At 39.7% G+C, this 17,141-nt stretch overlaps 1 protein-coding gene across 6 annotated transcripts in view; it reads right to left on the bottom strand.

Annotated features, from left to right (window-relative positions):
- LYST (lysosomal trafficking regulator) overlaps positions 1–17,141 on the bottom strand; it is a 163,904-nt gene that overhangs the window by 20,689 nt on the left and 126,074 nt on the right. For 5 of the 6 annotated variants that reach the window (XM_028104635.2, XM_028104637.2, XM_028104634.2 and 2 more), the window contains 6 exons: positions 15,668–15,734; positions 13,938–14,094; positions 9,874–10,014; positions 7,012–7,229; positions 1,893–2,123; positions 61–250 (listed from right to left, as the gene is read on the bottom strand). In XM_028104635.2, the coding sequence (XP_027960436.1) occupies positions 61–250; positions 1,893–2,123; positions 7,012–7,229; positions 9,874–10,014; positions 13,938–14,094; positions 15,668–15,734 (1,004 nt within the window). Of the gene's footprint in view, positions 1–60; positions 251–1,892; positions 2,124–7,011; positions 7,230–9,873; positions 10,015–13,937; positions 14,095–15,137; positions 15,248–15,667; positions 15,735–17,141 lie in introns of those variants that run through there. The other variant, XM_028104639.2, reaches the window with a different exon arrangement.

Genomic DNA, 17,141 nt, shown 5'->3' on the forward strand with positions numbered 1-17,141 from the left:
GGAAACATCAAATCTCATGCAAAATACACCTAGAGTGATTCTCATTATGTTTTCTTTTACCTTGTTCTTTGCTGTATGTCATCAGAAGACAGAAATTTTGGGACAAACCACAGATGGCTCTGGTGGGCAGAGCCTGGAGAGAACCAAATCTTTCTCCGTGGGGCTGGCTGAAACAGACCACAGGTACTGGGGCACTTGGAGAACCCACATACTCCCCCCACTTCAAGCCTTTTATCCATGACAAAGGACTCTAAAACAGAGGAAAATAAAAGGTATGATTTTTTTTTAAAAAGGTAGTAAATATAGAATGACTTCTAACTTAAATTCTAAACAAAGAGTAAGCAACCTGATTATAAGTCCTTTGTAGGCAAGAATTATTTAAAAATTTTTTTACTTCCCCCATACTTAGCATTTAAAAATATATGGTCCTTGTTGCTAGACACAGCGATGAAAATATAGATGAAGCCCCAGTCCTCATGGAGCTGCCTTCCAGCTGGGATGAGGGGCAGAGAAGAAATAGACACATGCGCATCAGATGCTGAAAGCTCTACAAAGAGGGAGGGAGAGAACTGAGAACACTGGAGCTGCTATCTTAGATCCAGGGTCAGGGAACTGAGGAGGGGATATCTGAGCAGAGACCTGAAAGAAATGAGATAGCAAAATGGGGCTCGTCTGGAGACAGGCCATTCCAGGTGGAGGGAACTGTCAACACAGAGGTCCTGAGATGGGAATGAGGCAGCTCAGTACCAGGGTCCCGCTGTGAGCGGACACACGGCTCAGATCTTTACATGTACCAACTGCAAAGTTAGTTAGCACTGAGCATAGTGTAGATTAAATGGCATTTATTACTTTTCAGGGATGTGCTATTAAATCATTTTGGCATAAAAGAATAGAATAGCTTTCAACTTCGAAACACAACATTTGGTGATCTGGTTTTGGCAAAACAACACTATCATATTGATGTTTTAAATTTGAATTTTACTGCTTGTATCACTCTGGTTTGTGTTTAACATGCAAATTTGACATATGTGAGCTCTGAGCATAAAGAATTTACATGTCTTCTGTGTTCTACATTTACCGTATTTAAGTAACATTATTTTAAGAAACAGTTGTCAAAACAAGGTCTATGAAAACCATTTTCTCATAAATGGGTTACAGTTTCCTGCAGTTGGGGATGTGTTGCTTTATCTCCCCACTAAGGTTCTTCCCAACCTCCTTCCCACACCTTTTCATTTTCTGCCATTCCTCTCCACAAACCCTTACATTTTATAATTCACGGGCTTCCATCCTCTGCTGCTTTTATGATGAAGAATTTAGCTCAGGGTTAGAATCCATTTTACTCTTAAGGTTTGCCTGCTTTATTTTTGTATTTCAAAGTAAAAATTATGCCTACTTCCCAGTTTAAGAGGCAATACTTTTTACCATTATAATCGGGGGAGGCCAAAGACATATGTAAGGTTCTCTCTTAACTGTAAGCCAAAACATTCACACTTCTGGTCAGTACTTTTGGTGGAAGTTGGTCAAGGCCCTGCCATGGACGTGTGTACAGCCATGCCCATGCTCAGACCGTTCTCCAGTCCTGGACGGCTTCTCTCCTCTGGTGGACAGGTTCCTGTTAGGCCACTGTCCTGGCAGGCTTCCCCTGCTACTAGCCCTCTGGGAGCTGGCCACCTGACCTGAGCTCCCCAGAGCCCCACCTCGGCTCATTAACAGCATTGACCACACACAGGATATTACTGTTAACGGCGTGTGTCTGGGTTCATTGGCTGCAGTGCACCTTCAGGCCGGGACCCTTATATTCATCATGGTGTCCCTAGAACCTCAGAGGGGGCCTGACATCTGAGGGGTTGAGTCAACTTTTGCTGAATTCTATTGAAATTCAAATGACATACCGGATAGGTAATTTCTTTGACCTGTTCTCGGTTTTCCCTGAAAGCAAACTGCACTAGCAACCCCACAGCGGCAGGAAGCTCTCCTTCAAGGTTGAGTTTGGACCCGGGTCTGCTGGCGTGGGCCGACTGGAACAACTGACGAGGAGTCTGGCCGTAGGTTTTTATCATGGTTTCCAGCGCTCGCCTCTGAACTGGATCTTCAACTGCGGAGACATCCATTCCAAAATATGTCTGAAGGGTAAAAGAGTAAAAGAGAACAAGAGGTATGTAAAAAGCAAGATTGGCAATGACACCAGAGGGGAAACAACAACTTGTTTTATTCTCTAGGTAGTAGTTTACTCTCCTCTATTTCAAATGGAAATGGTTTTTAAATGTTTTTGATCGGTTAGCATCAGAAACTAATATAATGTTTTATGTCAATTATACCTTAATTAAAAAAAAATCCATGGAACACTACATCAAAAACTAATGATGTAATGTATGGTGATTAACATAACTAATAAAAAAAATTGAAAATTAAAAAAAAAATCCAAATGAGGTTTTTCTTTGGTCTTGTCTTTCAATGAGGACAGATGAAAAAATAAGCAAGATTTTCACTTGAGTTGATCCAAAATAACAAGCAGATTAGCAAGTGGATGTATTTTTTTCTGTAGCTGCCTGTCAGATATCGGTCAGAAAACTAGAGTGAAGGGTGAAGGTACGGTTAGTCAAAATCATTTCAGGTGGTCAACAAAACTGAACAATTTCAGCTTATGGCAACACAGAGGCAGAAGAAAAGGAGAGGATCTTGCCCTGCCCCGATTTTCTCAACTTGTAGAAATGAGGACTAGAAGTTCAAAGCCATTTGTATCTGGCCCAAAATTATGTGATACCCAAATACTCTTTTGTTCTTTCACATTAATATGCTCAAAGAAAGATTCTGATTACTCTTCTCTCAAGACACAATGGCTGGTTTCATAGGATAATTTTCTGTTACTAACTCATGTAGGGGCCAAGGGCAGGTTGCCCAAAGATGGATCACTTTGGCATATTGATTTTATTTCATTTTGTTTTAAAGATTTATTATTTATTAGAGAGAGCAAGCAAGAGTGAGAGAGCACATGCGGGGGGTGGGGTGGGGCAGAAGAGAGGAAAAATGAGAATCCTAAGCACACTCCACATGGAGCCTAACACAGGGCTTGATCACACAACCCTGAGATCATGACCTGAGCCAAAATCAAGAGTCAGATGCTTAACCAACTGAGCCACCCAGGCACCCCAAACATATCAATTATTTTAAATAGAAGTTACTTAGGAGATAGCCTGTGCAAGAAGGAGACCCAGACCCTCCTCTGTCCCCCTGAAAGCAGGAAATAAATTTCCCATGTGAAATGTACCCTCCCCATAGCAGGAGGTAAAGAGACATCCTTATCACCAGAGATGGGAAATTTAGAGTGGAAAAGGCTGTATAAATGACACTTGTTACTTTTCATTAATCTACTACCCCAGCCCAAATTCTCTTTAGCGATCCTTACTAATTGAAGCTCCCAAAGTTAAGTTTTCTTTTTTTTTCCTATCAATTCCTCACAGATTTATCATCTCCTTGTCTAAAAAGTGTAAAAACTGCCTGCCTTGGTCATTTCTTGAGGTCTTGATTTCATTATTGAGCCTCTGTGTGCACATGATTAAACTGGTGTTTTTTTCCTATTAATCTGTCTTACGTAAATTTAACTCAGTCCAGCTGGAAGATCTGGGAGGGTAGAGAAAGAATTTTTCATTCACTCACACACACCATGCTGGAGATGTCTATGACTATCAGCTACTGAGGCATGTTTTCTTACACACATACAGACATTAGTAAGGAGCCTAGATTTTTGAGGTCTCTATCTCTCCCGTTTTCCCCGGGCAGAAGAGTCAGAAATCTGAACGCTAGTATCACTGAAAACCAAGCAAAGTCTTTCTGATTCCCATTCTGTAAGCTCAAGAGCAACGCATGTATGTCTTATGCATCCTCAGAGAGGATTCACTGAATCTTGATTTCCTGTCTCTGTGTTTGCTTTGGAGGTTTTCACATACACCGCTAAAATGAACTAGAAGTTTGGCAGGGAGATGTGCTGCAGATCCCTTCAGCCTCCCTCGGTCATCTTGGTGAGGCTGCCAATGGAGAAGGCCAGCTTCACCTCTCTGGCAGGACGTGGAAGACTGGATAAGAAACAAAGTCAAAGTATTCCATTTTGACCAAGACACTGTAGAGAGAGTGGTGTCCTCCTGTGAAGCACTGTTCTTAGGACATGAAGCTGAAGAGAAAGGGGGTGGGGGGCGGGGCCAGGGCAATACTGAGACTGGAAGAGGAGTGAAGATTCAGGACTTGCCATGGTCCTTTTCTTTATCCCTCAGTGTTGGAATAATAAAAACAAAAGACTTCATGTATAATACTAAGTTACGGAAAAAGTCATCTGTTTAAAGTGATATACAGGAAAAGGCAAAAATGAAGTTAAGATTCGATGTTGGTAGGTAGTTCAGGAGAGTATTGTTTAGGTTCTTACGAAAACTGTGGGTGACTCTGAAAAAGTGTGGTGAAAATTGCAAGCTCTCTAATGTAAAGAGCGCTATTACACTTTTCTTCTTCGTGTTGTCATCCCCTGGAGTCAGGTAGAGAGTGATGTGCATTTCCTTCTTGACTTCTACAGCAAGCAGTCAGGAGCTGGGTACAGATCTGTCATGTTCTGTGAGTACCGGCTTGTACAATGTAGCTTTTAGCATTTCATCAGGCATAGCCAATTTCATTACATATCTAGACATAACCTTTCTATAAATGCCAAAATAAAATCTCAAAGATTCTTCGGAAGTTAAATAATCTTCAACACTACTCTCCTTGCCACCACCACCCCCGCTGCCGCCACAAGGGATAAAATACTTGTTATAAATGCTTATCTAGGCATGGTCATATTCTTAATGGCTGCTTGACTTGGTATACTCAAAAATGCAGATGAAGATTGGAATAATTCTCTAGCCAGGGCTTTAAAAAATTTATTTGGAAATAGTGTTTCTCTACACTCTATGGTATCAGCTTCTAAGCGAACCTTATATATTAGCGAGCGATGAATCAAGATCAAAAGGCATTTCTACATTCCTTAAAAAGGTTAACATTTATTTATATTTAGTTCTATGGTGGACATTATCCTGTATGAATTCCTCCTTTATTTATGAAATTACTGTTTACATTTTACAAATTTGTACATTTAGGTATGGAGAGGTTAAGCTACTTGCCCAAGGTCACACAGCAAGTGGCAGAGTCACAGGGTGAGGGTTTGAACGCAATTCTGCATTCAGAGACCGTGTACTTAATCACTGCACTTTCTTTGGCTCCATGAATTGAATGTTATCAAAATTCCTAGAAAGATGGCATAAACTATCTTTTTTAAAGTTCTAAAGTCCCAAAGGAATAGTGACAAAAATTGTCAGTAAAATGACAATTATGTGCATAGCATATTTCAGCATGCAGATACTCTTAATGTGAATTTTACATAAGAATAATTGAAAAGATATGCTAGGATTATAAGCACAGAGTATAATGAGGTTAATGTCAAAATTCCTAGGTGGTTTTAAAGTTACGTTTTAGCTCAAATATGAATGAAGGTCAAAAATTACACCTGAAGCCTTGCCTTTACTTTATACTAACCTTACGTAGAAAATTATTTCTCACCCATCAAACTGTATTATTCTCCCTTTCCAAAACACTTTGCCACTGCATTTCTTTCATCAGGGTCATCAGTAAATCTGTCTTACTCTGTCTTCTAGACCTAAAGTCTCTTAAGGAATTGACTTTTCTGTTATTTTAGAGGTATTTAAAATAATTACTGAGCGAAATGGACTAAAGAGATTTTTATTTTAAAAAACTGCTATTCAGGAATGGATCTCTGGCATAAATCAGCCCAGGTACAGAGTACATTACTGTGGGTTCATGCGCACATTTTCGCTGCATTTGTCATAAACGCTTGATGGACGTATGAAGAGAACTGTAGCTGCAGGGGAAGTCCAAGATCAGGAAGGCACAGAGGCTACACGTCGTATGCAGTGGATGAACAGCTACTGTGCTGTACTCGCTGTCTTTGAGTAGCCACTAGGCAACACGAGGCTATAGCTTTGTCCCTGTAGTTTGCCTTTCTGTCTCTCATTCCTTGAGGAGTTTCCTCCTAGAGCCTCACTGGGACCCCACGACCGCACCTGGGTGGGCACAACCACCCAACCTTCCTGCTCGCACCACTGCCCCCACTTGAATCTTACTCACCTTCACACACCCAGAGCCTAGCAAATGAAATGTTTCCTTAATAGGTAAGACTTCTTTTTTTTTTTTTTAAAGGTAGCCTATCTAACAACATCAAAAAGAATACGTGAAAGTATAACAATTCTACTTCTAGGAATTTATATTGTGCTGAAAAGAGTTTACGTGGCAGGCCCAAACTGCTTTCCTTGGAAAGGCCTGCTTGCAAGGCTGCCCTTGGCTGGTAGATGGCAACATGGATTTCAGGAGAGTTCCCACCATTTCCTAACTGGATAAGAGTGGCTTACTGTGCCTAAACTGTTTGCACAAACAGTGTGGCTTATATTAAACACCTGCTCTCCTTCTGGGAGCCCGGGATTTCAGTACATGTGAGAGAGAGAGTGTTTCCATTACCAGCCCTTAATAAAACCCCTGGGCTCCGAGTCTCTAATGAGCTGCCCGGCTAGACCACATCACACATGTTGCTGGAGGAAGTGAGTGTGTTCTTTGTGATTTACTGGGAGAAGACTCCTGGAAACTTGTGCCTGGTGTCCTCCAGCTTTGCCCTATACATCTTTTCCTTTTGCTGATTTTGCACTGTATCCATCACTGTAATAAACCTTCTGTAAGTACGACTATTTGCCAAGTCTCTAAGACCTCATTCAGCCTGGGGATGGTCTGGAGGAAGGCCTGATGAACAGCATCTTAGTTATTTTTAAGGAGGTAAAATATAAAGCCTGAAAAGTCTCGGGCAACAGTTTAAGCGGTTGCCAATTCTCTTCGATAACTTGGGTATTTTAAAGAAACAGCCCAACAGCTAACCTTTTGTTCAGGTTTTGCCTTATGTAAATGCATATTTTTAAAAGGGTCACTTACAGCAGGATGAAAAACGTTGATGGCTTGAACGGAAGCCTTCCCTTTTTGCTTATACCCGAATACCAAGTCAATCCACTGACAGATGTTCTGGGACACGCAGTCAGACTCTAGAGCCTGTCGATGAATGAGGATAAAAAGACGAGGGTCGTTACGTGCCCAAGGAGGGAGGTTGACGTGATTAACCCGTTCGCCATTCTGACGCACACCAAAGTCAAAACCTAAAAGAGAAGATTAATATTAATGCTTATCTCCCCAAAGCATGCCTCATTTGGCCCACTGAGCAGGTCTTAAGAGTTTCCAGAAACAGATATTATGTGCTATAACCAGGGAAAGCAGAGGCAAAGAGAAGACTGACATCATTATTCATCTACTTACTTACCTACTGATAGAGAACTACAGGGGTTAATGCTATCCTCATTAAATTTGACATCTTTCAACTATATCCTTCTACCACTTCACATCACACTGAAAAAACAGCAGAAAATCACTGCCTACTAATTTCAATATTCCACTTATCAGAACTTCAAATGTAGTAAGTGCTTAAATATCTATTCTATTATAAACTAAAATCAAACTAAGGTGTTAACATCACAAGAAATGTATACTAGCATTCTGTAGTTCAAAAAAATCCAACTAATGCAAAGTATACACATTCCTAAATGAACTATTAATTTTATGTTAAGTCTGGAGGTCTGTCCTGACATCATTTCCACTAAGCATTCCTATGGACAACAAAACCATCCCAACACATTGAATTAGAGGGTTCGTCTGTGATCTAAATAAGCTGTTCTCTAACTGTTTCATTAGTCTGCTAGTGTAAACAAAAATCTCAGAAGTGTTTGTTTAAAAAAAAAAAAAACTGTCCTAAAAGAAATGTTACAGAAATGTTTTTGTGTTACCTTTTATGGACAGAAAATCTGAACACCAGAACAGAATAAATTAAATTAAATTAAAATAAATTAAAAAGGAAATCTTAAAAGCTGATTACACTCTATATAAAATTAAGTTGCTGTCTGCCTCCTTCCAGATCTTGTGAAAACAGTTAGAAGGATATTCGTTAATTTTGGAAGTATTTTGAAATGATATGCTGTGAAATATAAACCAAGGGCTCAGGTAAATGAACACGGAGTGAGGGTGGGGGTAATCTCCAAAAGCTCAGCTCATCCTACAGACAGCTGCAGAGTGATTTAGGACAGACTGGCCAAGAATCTACAGAACTCTATGTGGGCAGCTTCAGGAGAAGCAGCAGGGATTTATTGATTTAACAATAGTGAATGAGACTTCTAAGGGCTGAGCTGGGGAGGGTCTGAGCAGCAAGGGGCCTGTATAAACTCAAATCATTCTCAACTGTCAAATGCTCTGGGGACACATCACAGGTAGGTACTCTTCACACACAGCAGATGACTGGAAGTACAATGAAAGGCTTATCAGAATGCCAATAGGAAAAGACATGATGTACATGATAGCAAACAATATTTTCCAAAAATAGCTATAACAACCCTTGCTGTGTTGCATGCTTTTCCAGAATCTTGCTACTCCCCTATCAAGTAGCAAAGTCTATGCTCCCTCCTTTTGAATGTGGGCAGCACTGGTGAACGGAATGTAGTAGGAGTGCCGCTGAAGGCGGCGAGGTTCGTAGAGGCCGTGCAGCTTCTGCTCGTCTCTCTCTTGGGACACTCGCCTTTGGAACCCCAAGTTGCCAAGGAGAATGTCCAAGGCCACCATGCTGTGAGGAAGTGCAAACTAGTCCACGTGGAGAGACCACATGGAAAACCATGGACACTACATAAAGAGAGATGCCTGCCAGCCCCCAGTTTCTCTGATCCCCTGGCTGGTCCAGCTCCAGTTAATCTGAATGCAGACCCTGAGCCCAAACCACTAAAGGCACTGGGCTGAGCTGCTTCTGAATTTCTGACCTCCAAAACCTGTAATGATAATAAATTTATTGTTGTTTTGAGGCACTAAGTGTTGAAGATATTTGTCACTCAGCCAGAGATAATAGAAACATACATATAAGAAACCATGGACAGAGAAAACAAGCATCGATTGAAATGAGTCCCAGGCCAAAAGCTACAAGGCAGGTACTACAAACTGCGGGTGCTGACAACTCACTGAGGCATTTCTCGTTTGGGCAACACTATGAACCGTGCTCCAGGTGATTAGCCGCATGGATTTATTAACGATTCTCCAAACCACGCCAGAGGGGCCAGTTAGTATAGAATAAAATTCTAAAGCAATTTTCCCAACACTAACTTCTCTAAAGATATAATTATCAATTTCATGTAGTCCTAAAGGTCACATAAAAATATAAAATTAAGTAACGTAGGAAAATGACCCAAAAACATGTCTCAAAGAGCTACCTGGGCTTCTACTAAAAAATAGGTAAGGTTGGCCGAAATTATTGGTCATTGGCATCACAGAAAATTTGATTTTATCCTCTACCATCCCTTTTTGGTATTAGAAGATTCTGGCTAGGATGTTTTATTTCTAAGTTGGTCACTCTGCATAAAATCATTGAGATTTTGGTTAACTTACACTGTGCTCTCAATAAATTCATGACTTTTTAAAATAATGAGCATAGGATAACCTTTGCAATCAGAAAAAAGAAGCATTTCTGTAAAAACTAAAATACATGTTTACAAATATCTTTAATAGTTAAAAGTTACCAATTTTCCACACACACTTAGTCCTATAAAATAGTTACAATCTTCATGCTCACTTGGAAATAAAATGATAGACTTGATAAATAAAGATTTCTCTTATTTGGGGATCAAATTATAGGACTTAAAAAAGCTATTCTTATTTTTAGAAAAGTATAAAATAAGTACAGAATTATAAATTAGAAATGATTTACTGCTATACCTTCACGGTTGACTAAGAACTCTGGAAGATAAAAAAACTCTGGGATAAGTTCTTTGACATCAGTCATGGATTCAAAAGATGAGAGGCGCCAAGTTGTATTTGTAGAATGAAAAGTTCTGTCTGGAATGTCAAAACTTTGATCTATAAAGAAAGACAAACAATGCAGTTAAGACACAAAGACCTTATTCTATTTGAAGCTTGTTAAAATTAGTTTAACTTCTGCTACTTTGAAAAGATTAAAATGATGTTCATTTTGTTTTTCAGTTTTAAAGAGGTTATTCATGTTCTTGAAAATATATATTTCTCTATATAACTTGAGACCATATTATAGTATTTTTAATCTGTATTATGTTTTCCTAGTACATATAAATGGATGAATTTATATCATTTATTTGTTTAATTGATTACTATCTGCCTACTCAAGCAGAATTAAAGTCCCATAACAGCAGGGACCTGCGGAATCACCCACAACGAGCACATACTACGTACTTGATAATGACTTATTTATTGAATGAATGAATAATTAAAGGAAAATTAAAGTTCAAGTGTGTAAAACAGTTTTTTCCCCATCAGAAAGCAAAATTATTCCTTGACCTTTAATAATTTTTTAAAAGATTTTATTTATTTATTTATTTGACAGAGAAGAGAGAACACAAGCAGGGGGGAGCAGCAGAGAGGGAGAAACAGGCTCCCCACTGAGGAGCTCAACGTGGGGCTCGATCCCGCACCCTGGGACCACAACCCGAGCTGAAGGCAGATGCTTAACCGACTGAGCCACCCAGGCACCCTCCTTCACCTTTAATAATTAAGACTACTTTTTTCTTTTCTGGGGGGAGAGCATTGCTTTTTAGATATTAACTGAACTAAAGAATGAAGTACAATTTCCTATAAATGAAAAAACTAAACACAGTTACTCCTCTCTTACGTTTTTCTGCTGTAGACTAATAATTAAGAACTGAGTTTTGACCTGTCTCTTTTCCTGTCAAAAGTCTGCAGACTCTAGCCACAGGACAAGCCTAGGACATGAAACGATATCCAAAGGCCAGCCCCTGAGAACACCAGTGGTATACATTGTACCATCTAAAACTCCTTTGAAGTTGCTGAAATTTTGAACTTATCTTTTCATTTAGAGACTGTCACAGACTAATCTCAGCATCAAGCAAGGCACAATTTTAAAAAGATATGCTACTACTGGGTATTTACCCCAAAGATACAAATGTAGGGACCCGAAGGGGTACGTGCACCCCAATGTTTATAGCAGCAATGTCCACAATAGCCAAACTGTGGAAAGAGCCAAGATGTCCATCGACAGATGAATGGATAAAGAAGATGTGGTATATATACACAATGGAATATTATGCAGCCATCAAAAGGAATGAGATCTTGCCATTTGCAACGATGTGGATGGAACTGAAGGGTGTTATGCTTAGTGAAATAAGTCAATCAGAGAAAGACATGTATCATATGACCTCAGTGATATGAGGAATTCTTAATCTCAGGAACAATCTGAGGGTTGCTGGAGTGGTCGGGGGTGGGAGGGATGGGGTGGCTGGATGAGAGACATTGGGGAGGGTATGTGCTATGGTGAGCACTGTGAATTATGTAAGACTGTTGAATCACAGATCTGTACTTCTGAAACAAATAACGCAACATATTTTAAGAAAAAAGAAAAAGAAGAAGATAGCAGGAGAGGAAGAATGAAGGGGAGTAAGTCAGAGGGGGAGACGAACCAGGAGAGATGATGGACTCTGAAAAACAAACTGAGGGTTCTAGAGGGGAGGAGGGTAGGGGGATGGGTTAGCCTGGTGATGGGTATTAAAGAGGGCACATTCTGCATGGAGCACTGGGTGTTATGAACAAACAATGAATCATGGAACACTACACCAAAACAAATGATGTAATATATGGTGATTAACATAACAATAAAAAATTTTAAAAAAAAAGATATGCTAAACTTCTTCCCCAAGTCTGCGCTTCCCTGTCCAGCAACATTTTCTATTACTTTTATTACTTCCTCATCTATTCTGTTGAGTCAGTTAGCCCAGGGGAAAAAGTAACCGATCTAAATGGCATCTAGAAAAAGGAATTTTGTAAGGCTATGGTGGAGTCACAGTACCTAGAATAGAGACTACGGAACTGTGGCATGAAAGAAGCACACTGAGGATTCTGTTCAGATTGTCAAATTCTTCATTGTTTCTTAAGTTAAAAAAAAAGTAGTACTACAAATTTCTATAATCTAGAACGTGCATGTACTAAACCAGTGGTTCTGAAGCTACCACTTCTGTCCCCTAGACATTTAGCAATGTCTAGAGATATTTTTGGTTCTCACAACTGAACTGGTGGGGGAATGCCACTGGCATTGAGTGGGTAGAGGCCAGGGACGCTACAAAATAGCCTATAATGCACAGGACAGTCCTCACAACAAGAATTATGCACCTCAAAATGACCACAGGGCCAAGGTGAGAAGCTCTGGACTAGGTCCAGAGTTTAGAGATAAATTCAAAAGCCAACATAAATCATTTCCAGCTGTAATCAGATGAAATTGATGGGGATTGCAGTAGCCTCTGTTTTGTTTTTTTTTTAAATCATTCTTAAATACACATTGAAGAAAACTTAGCATACTAGCAATAAATATTAAAAAATTAAGAAATTTTAGTCGATTGGGAGTTTTGTATTAATAGATTCTTGGCTACATGAAAAAAGTGGAGGGCAGGAAGAGTTCTGCTACACACTGCAGCAGTCCCAAACCACATCTGAAATATTCTTTCTTATTCTGAGTGCCACTTTTTAATAAGGGCATTTGCAAACCAGAACATGTCCAGAAGGATGATCAGAAGAGTGACAGGTTTGGAAACCAGAGCAAACAAGGATGGCTTACACGTTAGTTTTAAAAACTCTTCAGTAAGTACAGAATGATCTTATTTATTTTTTGTATCCCTGTAGCAGCTGGGATAAGACCCTGCATATAGGAGGCTCTCAAACTGATGTCAAATTAACGAAGGATAATTAGCTTAGGGATAAACAAGACTGAGAGGAAGAGAGGGCACAGGGCAAGAGTCTTCAAGTATTATAACAGCTGTCACGTGGAACAGTTGTTCTGTGCACTTGCACGGGGACAAACAGAAGAAAGCCCCTTCTGTAGACCAAGTAGAGACCACACACAATCCATTCCTCCAAGAGGTGGCATGTGAGTAAAAATACATAAAGAAGTGCAGGAAGGGGTGAGTAAATGAATGGATGATGATCTCACAAAGGACTCTGCGTGCCACGAGGAACAACTCGGAGCTCATACCACAGTTCTCATTAGAAACTGATAGGCGCGTATGTCCCTGTTTGCATACAAGTCAGTAAATTCACCTCTGAGTAATCTCCCCGCCTGCAGGCTGTCACTCAAAACACTGAGGTGGAAGATTATTATTATTATTGTTCTTTTTTTTTTTTTTTTTGAGAGAGAGAGAGAGCTCAAGCAGGGAGGAGGGGCAGAAGGAGAGGAGACTCTTAAGAAGGCTCCACGTTGGGGGGCTTGATCTCACGACGTTGAAATCATGACCTGAGCCAAAATCAAGAGCCTGACGCTCAACCAACTGAGCCCCCCAGGTGCCCCTGAGGTAGAAGTTTATTAACTAGATAGTTACTTTGGTGAAGGTGGCAGTGTGGCTCTCCTATTAACTAGTTACTTATAATAAATTATAGTAACATATTCCCTGTATCCAAAGATAATTTACATGATCTGCAATAACTATTAAATTGAACATCTTTAAAAAGTGAATTGCATGCATTTGATAAGGATAAATTTTATGGTATGTGAATTACATCCTAACTTTTAAAAAGAGAATTGCATTTTTATAAACTTAGACATGTCTAATTTACAGCTAAAATTTGCCATATTAGCAAGATAATGTGGTTTACTACAAATTTTTTAATAGAATTTTATTGGAGGAATAAATAGAATTCTTTTTCCTGTGGTTTGATTAGTCTCAATACAGTCTCAGAAAGTATGTCAAGTTTTTTTTCCCCCCAAATGACCAATAAGGTATTTTAGGTAGTTATAAAATAATTCTTACCTTGATAGGCTAAAAACATTTTTGTGAAAGGAGGCATCCTGACCAGGAAGTGAAGCACAGTTCCACTGTTAGAATAGTGGGAGCCGTAGTGGTAGGGCTGCACGGGAGGCATGGGGTCATCTTCCCTAGCTCCTTTGCGGTACTCCTCCTCCAAGTACTGAAGGAAACAGGGAATCAGACAGTATTCATGAGAGAGTGCTCCAGGCAAAGCTGGAAAAGCCTCACTAGTTTCCTTTCCATCTTCGCTACTACTCCCCCTTTTAAAAATTATTTTATTTTTTATTTTTAGAGAGAGAAAGAGGGAGAGAGAGTGCACATAAGCGGTGGTGGGGAGGGGGGCAGAGAGAAAGAAAGAATCCCAAGCAGGCTCCACACTCAGCATACAGCCCGACACAGGGCTCTATCTCATGACCCGAGCCGAAATCAGGAGTTGGGACGCTCAACCAACTGAGCCACTCAGGGGCTCCTCTACCAGCCCTTTGATGCCATTTTCCATGGCTTGCCTTCCCACCTGTGTTTGGACCTCAGCCACCTGGAGCATCTCCTCCTTGGTGCTACGCTGAGGCCCGGCCACTCGAGAAGCATGGCACAGTGTGCACCTTTATTCTCTCATTCTGTCACAGCAAACTCACCTGTTCTGCACCCTGCCTCCCAGTTCTCTGGCTCCCAACATGGCCTAGAATGTTTAAGCTGATCAAGCGCTCAATAAATGAGAGCTGCTACTGTCACTAAAGACGTCTGCATTTTAAAAGTGAGTCTCAAGAGACAATGCTATGTTCTTTAGAGAAACTCTCTAGCGGTGGAAAAGCAATAGCAATGTAAAAACTGTACCACGTTATTGAAGTTCTCAGGTATTAAGGTAACATTTTATGGCTGTTTTTTAATGTAGTTACACTGAGATAAAAATGAATACAGTGATTTTTCACGACTCCTATCTTCCCATCATGAAGTAGGAAGCTCAACCAAGTATTTAATATCTGTCACTCATCTCCCATAGCTGCTGTCAGGTGACAGTGAATTTCTGGAATCACTTCTCCTTGATTCCATAGTGCTATGGAATCAAGCCCCATTTTCAACTGCAGAACAATCAAGGAGTGACAGTTATAAGACACTTGGCGAGATCTTTCTGGAACTGTGACACAGAACAATGGGAATGCGGGAAAACTGCTTCAGCTGCTCTTACCTCGATACTGCTGTGAAGAATGCAGCACGTGGCTAATGAGTTTTTAAAAAAATTTCCAAAATAATTCCATTACTGTTAATTTCTCAGAAATAATTTAGACTTTTAAACTTCAGAATCTGGTAAATTTCTGCTAATAAACAATTGCATAATTTGCTAAGTATGAATAGTAAGGAATTATGGCACATTATAAACAGACTGATATTGTTATATAAATAACACAAGGGGGTACAAATGGTGGGTCCCTGAAAATTGGTGATTTTTCTAAAGGAATATAGTTATTTATATATGGATACAACAATGGATTATTAGCTTCCAATTTATGCCACAATAAGTGTATTTCTTTTTCTGGGCAAAGTGTTTTCATAGAACTGAGACAGATAATAATATCTAAAATCATATAATGATTTCCAATTGTCTGTTACCCAAAGCACAAGAAAGAAAAACACAGAAAAATCAATATTATAAATTTAAAATTAGGTAAAACACAAGTCTATAGAATAAAACTTGAATTTTCATTTATCAAAATATGAGGAAAAACGAAACCTACCTTGTAGGTGTCCACATAACGATCTTCTTTTTCTTTATACTGCACAGCAATAGGCTTGGAGAGATTCCTACAAATGAAGAGAGGATGGAAAAAGATGAAGTATTTTGATACTGTCAAGATTAAGCTGCCTACACACCTGCATCCTGTAAGTAAATCTGTGATCAGCAAACACTTGGCTTAGTTTAGTGCTTACATATGTTGCTTTGCAACTAACAGCCATCATTCAAGATGATGATTGAATCAGCTGGTCCCAGGTAGAATCCTCCTAAACAGATCCATACCAATCTCAGGAATTCCTGACTTACGAGTAGCCTAGACAAGAAGAGCTGCTGCTTCCTCTGCTTCCTCCAGCATCATAACTGATGCTGCCCAGGGCAGCAGATTCCTGCTGAGCCCTGACGTTCCTGTCCCCATTTTCCAGACCTATGCCTGTTCAGGCAGTGAAGACTGAAGGGTGGTTTGGATGGGAAATATGGTCATGAGGCGATGTTATGTAATTATTAGACTAGTTACTGAAAATTAAAGAAAAGACACTTACAATTTTTTTTTTAAATTTTAAGTAGGCCCCACGCCCCATGTGGGGCTTGAACTCATGACCCTGATAATAAGAGTCACATGCTCTACTGACTGAGCCAGCCAGGCGCCCCAAATGACACACCTTTAAAATGACCAAGTGGAGACTTGGAGTGTGAGTACTGAAATAAATGTTTTGTTGTCTGATTCATAGGTGGGGAGTGACATCCTTGTTCACAGAGTAGAGATGGGTCTGTGCTAGTGTTCACTTGAAAGAACAAGAGGAAAAAAAGATCCACCGAGGGAGCAGCCTCCCTGGCTGAGGGGCCACCTAGGCTGGCATGGGGTGTGGCCATCTGGAGTCTCAACATCTGGCTCTGTAACTAGGTCAACATCAAGATTTGCCCAAAGTTCAGTGGCTCAAACCAGGTCTGCTGAGCCAGATGTTAATATACCTATTTCCTAGGGATATTGACATTAGTGATAGTAAACACTAATTTTGCTTTTGAGACCTTTCTAATCCTAAAAAATTTGTTAAAAAGTAAAAACAGTTTTATAGAATAGATACAAATTCCCATCTCAAAGTAGGAGAAATCGTGTGTAAGATCTGGGCTTGGAGTTTTTTCTAAACAGTGTTTTTGAACGTAAGTACTACTTACTGTTGTGGTTGAAAAATCAGAAATTACTGATGAGCAGACAGAATAACCCTCAAATCGGCTATAATACTATTATTCACGGGTAAAACATTTTGATATATACCTTTCCAGATGTTTTTCTGGTTATCTGTGTATGTATATTCATGTTTAGAATAAAAATAACAGCTTTTCCCACCTATACTATATATTTCTAAAATACCATTTTTAATGGCTGTAATGTAAAACAGCTTAGTCAAACCTAGTGTTGGGCATTGGGGTTGTTTCTAAATTTTAGCTACTTAAAAAAAATGATGTACGGACTATCC

Source organism: Eumetopias jubatus, unplaced genomic scaffold, assembly GCF_037043125.1.
Source record: "Eumetopias jubatus isolate StellerSeaLion01/CBP00866 unplaced genomic scaffold, mEumJub1_p1.0 scaffold_17, whole genome shotgun sequence".
NCBI lineage: Eukaryota > Metazoa > Chordata > Mammalia > Carnivora > Otariidae > Eumetopias > Eumetopias jubatus.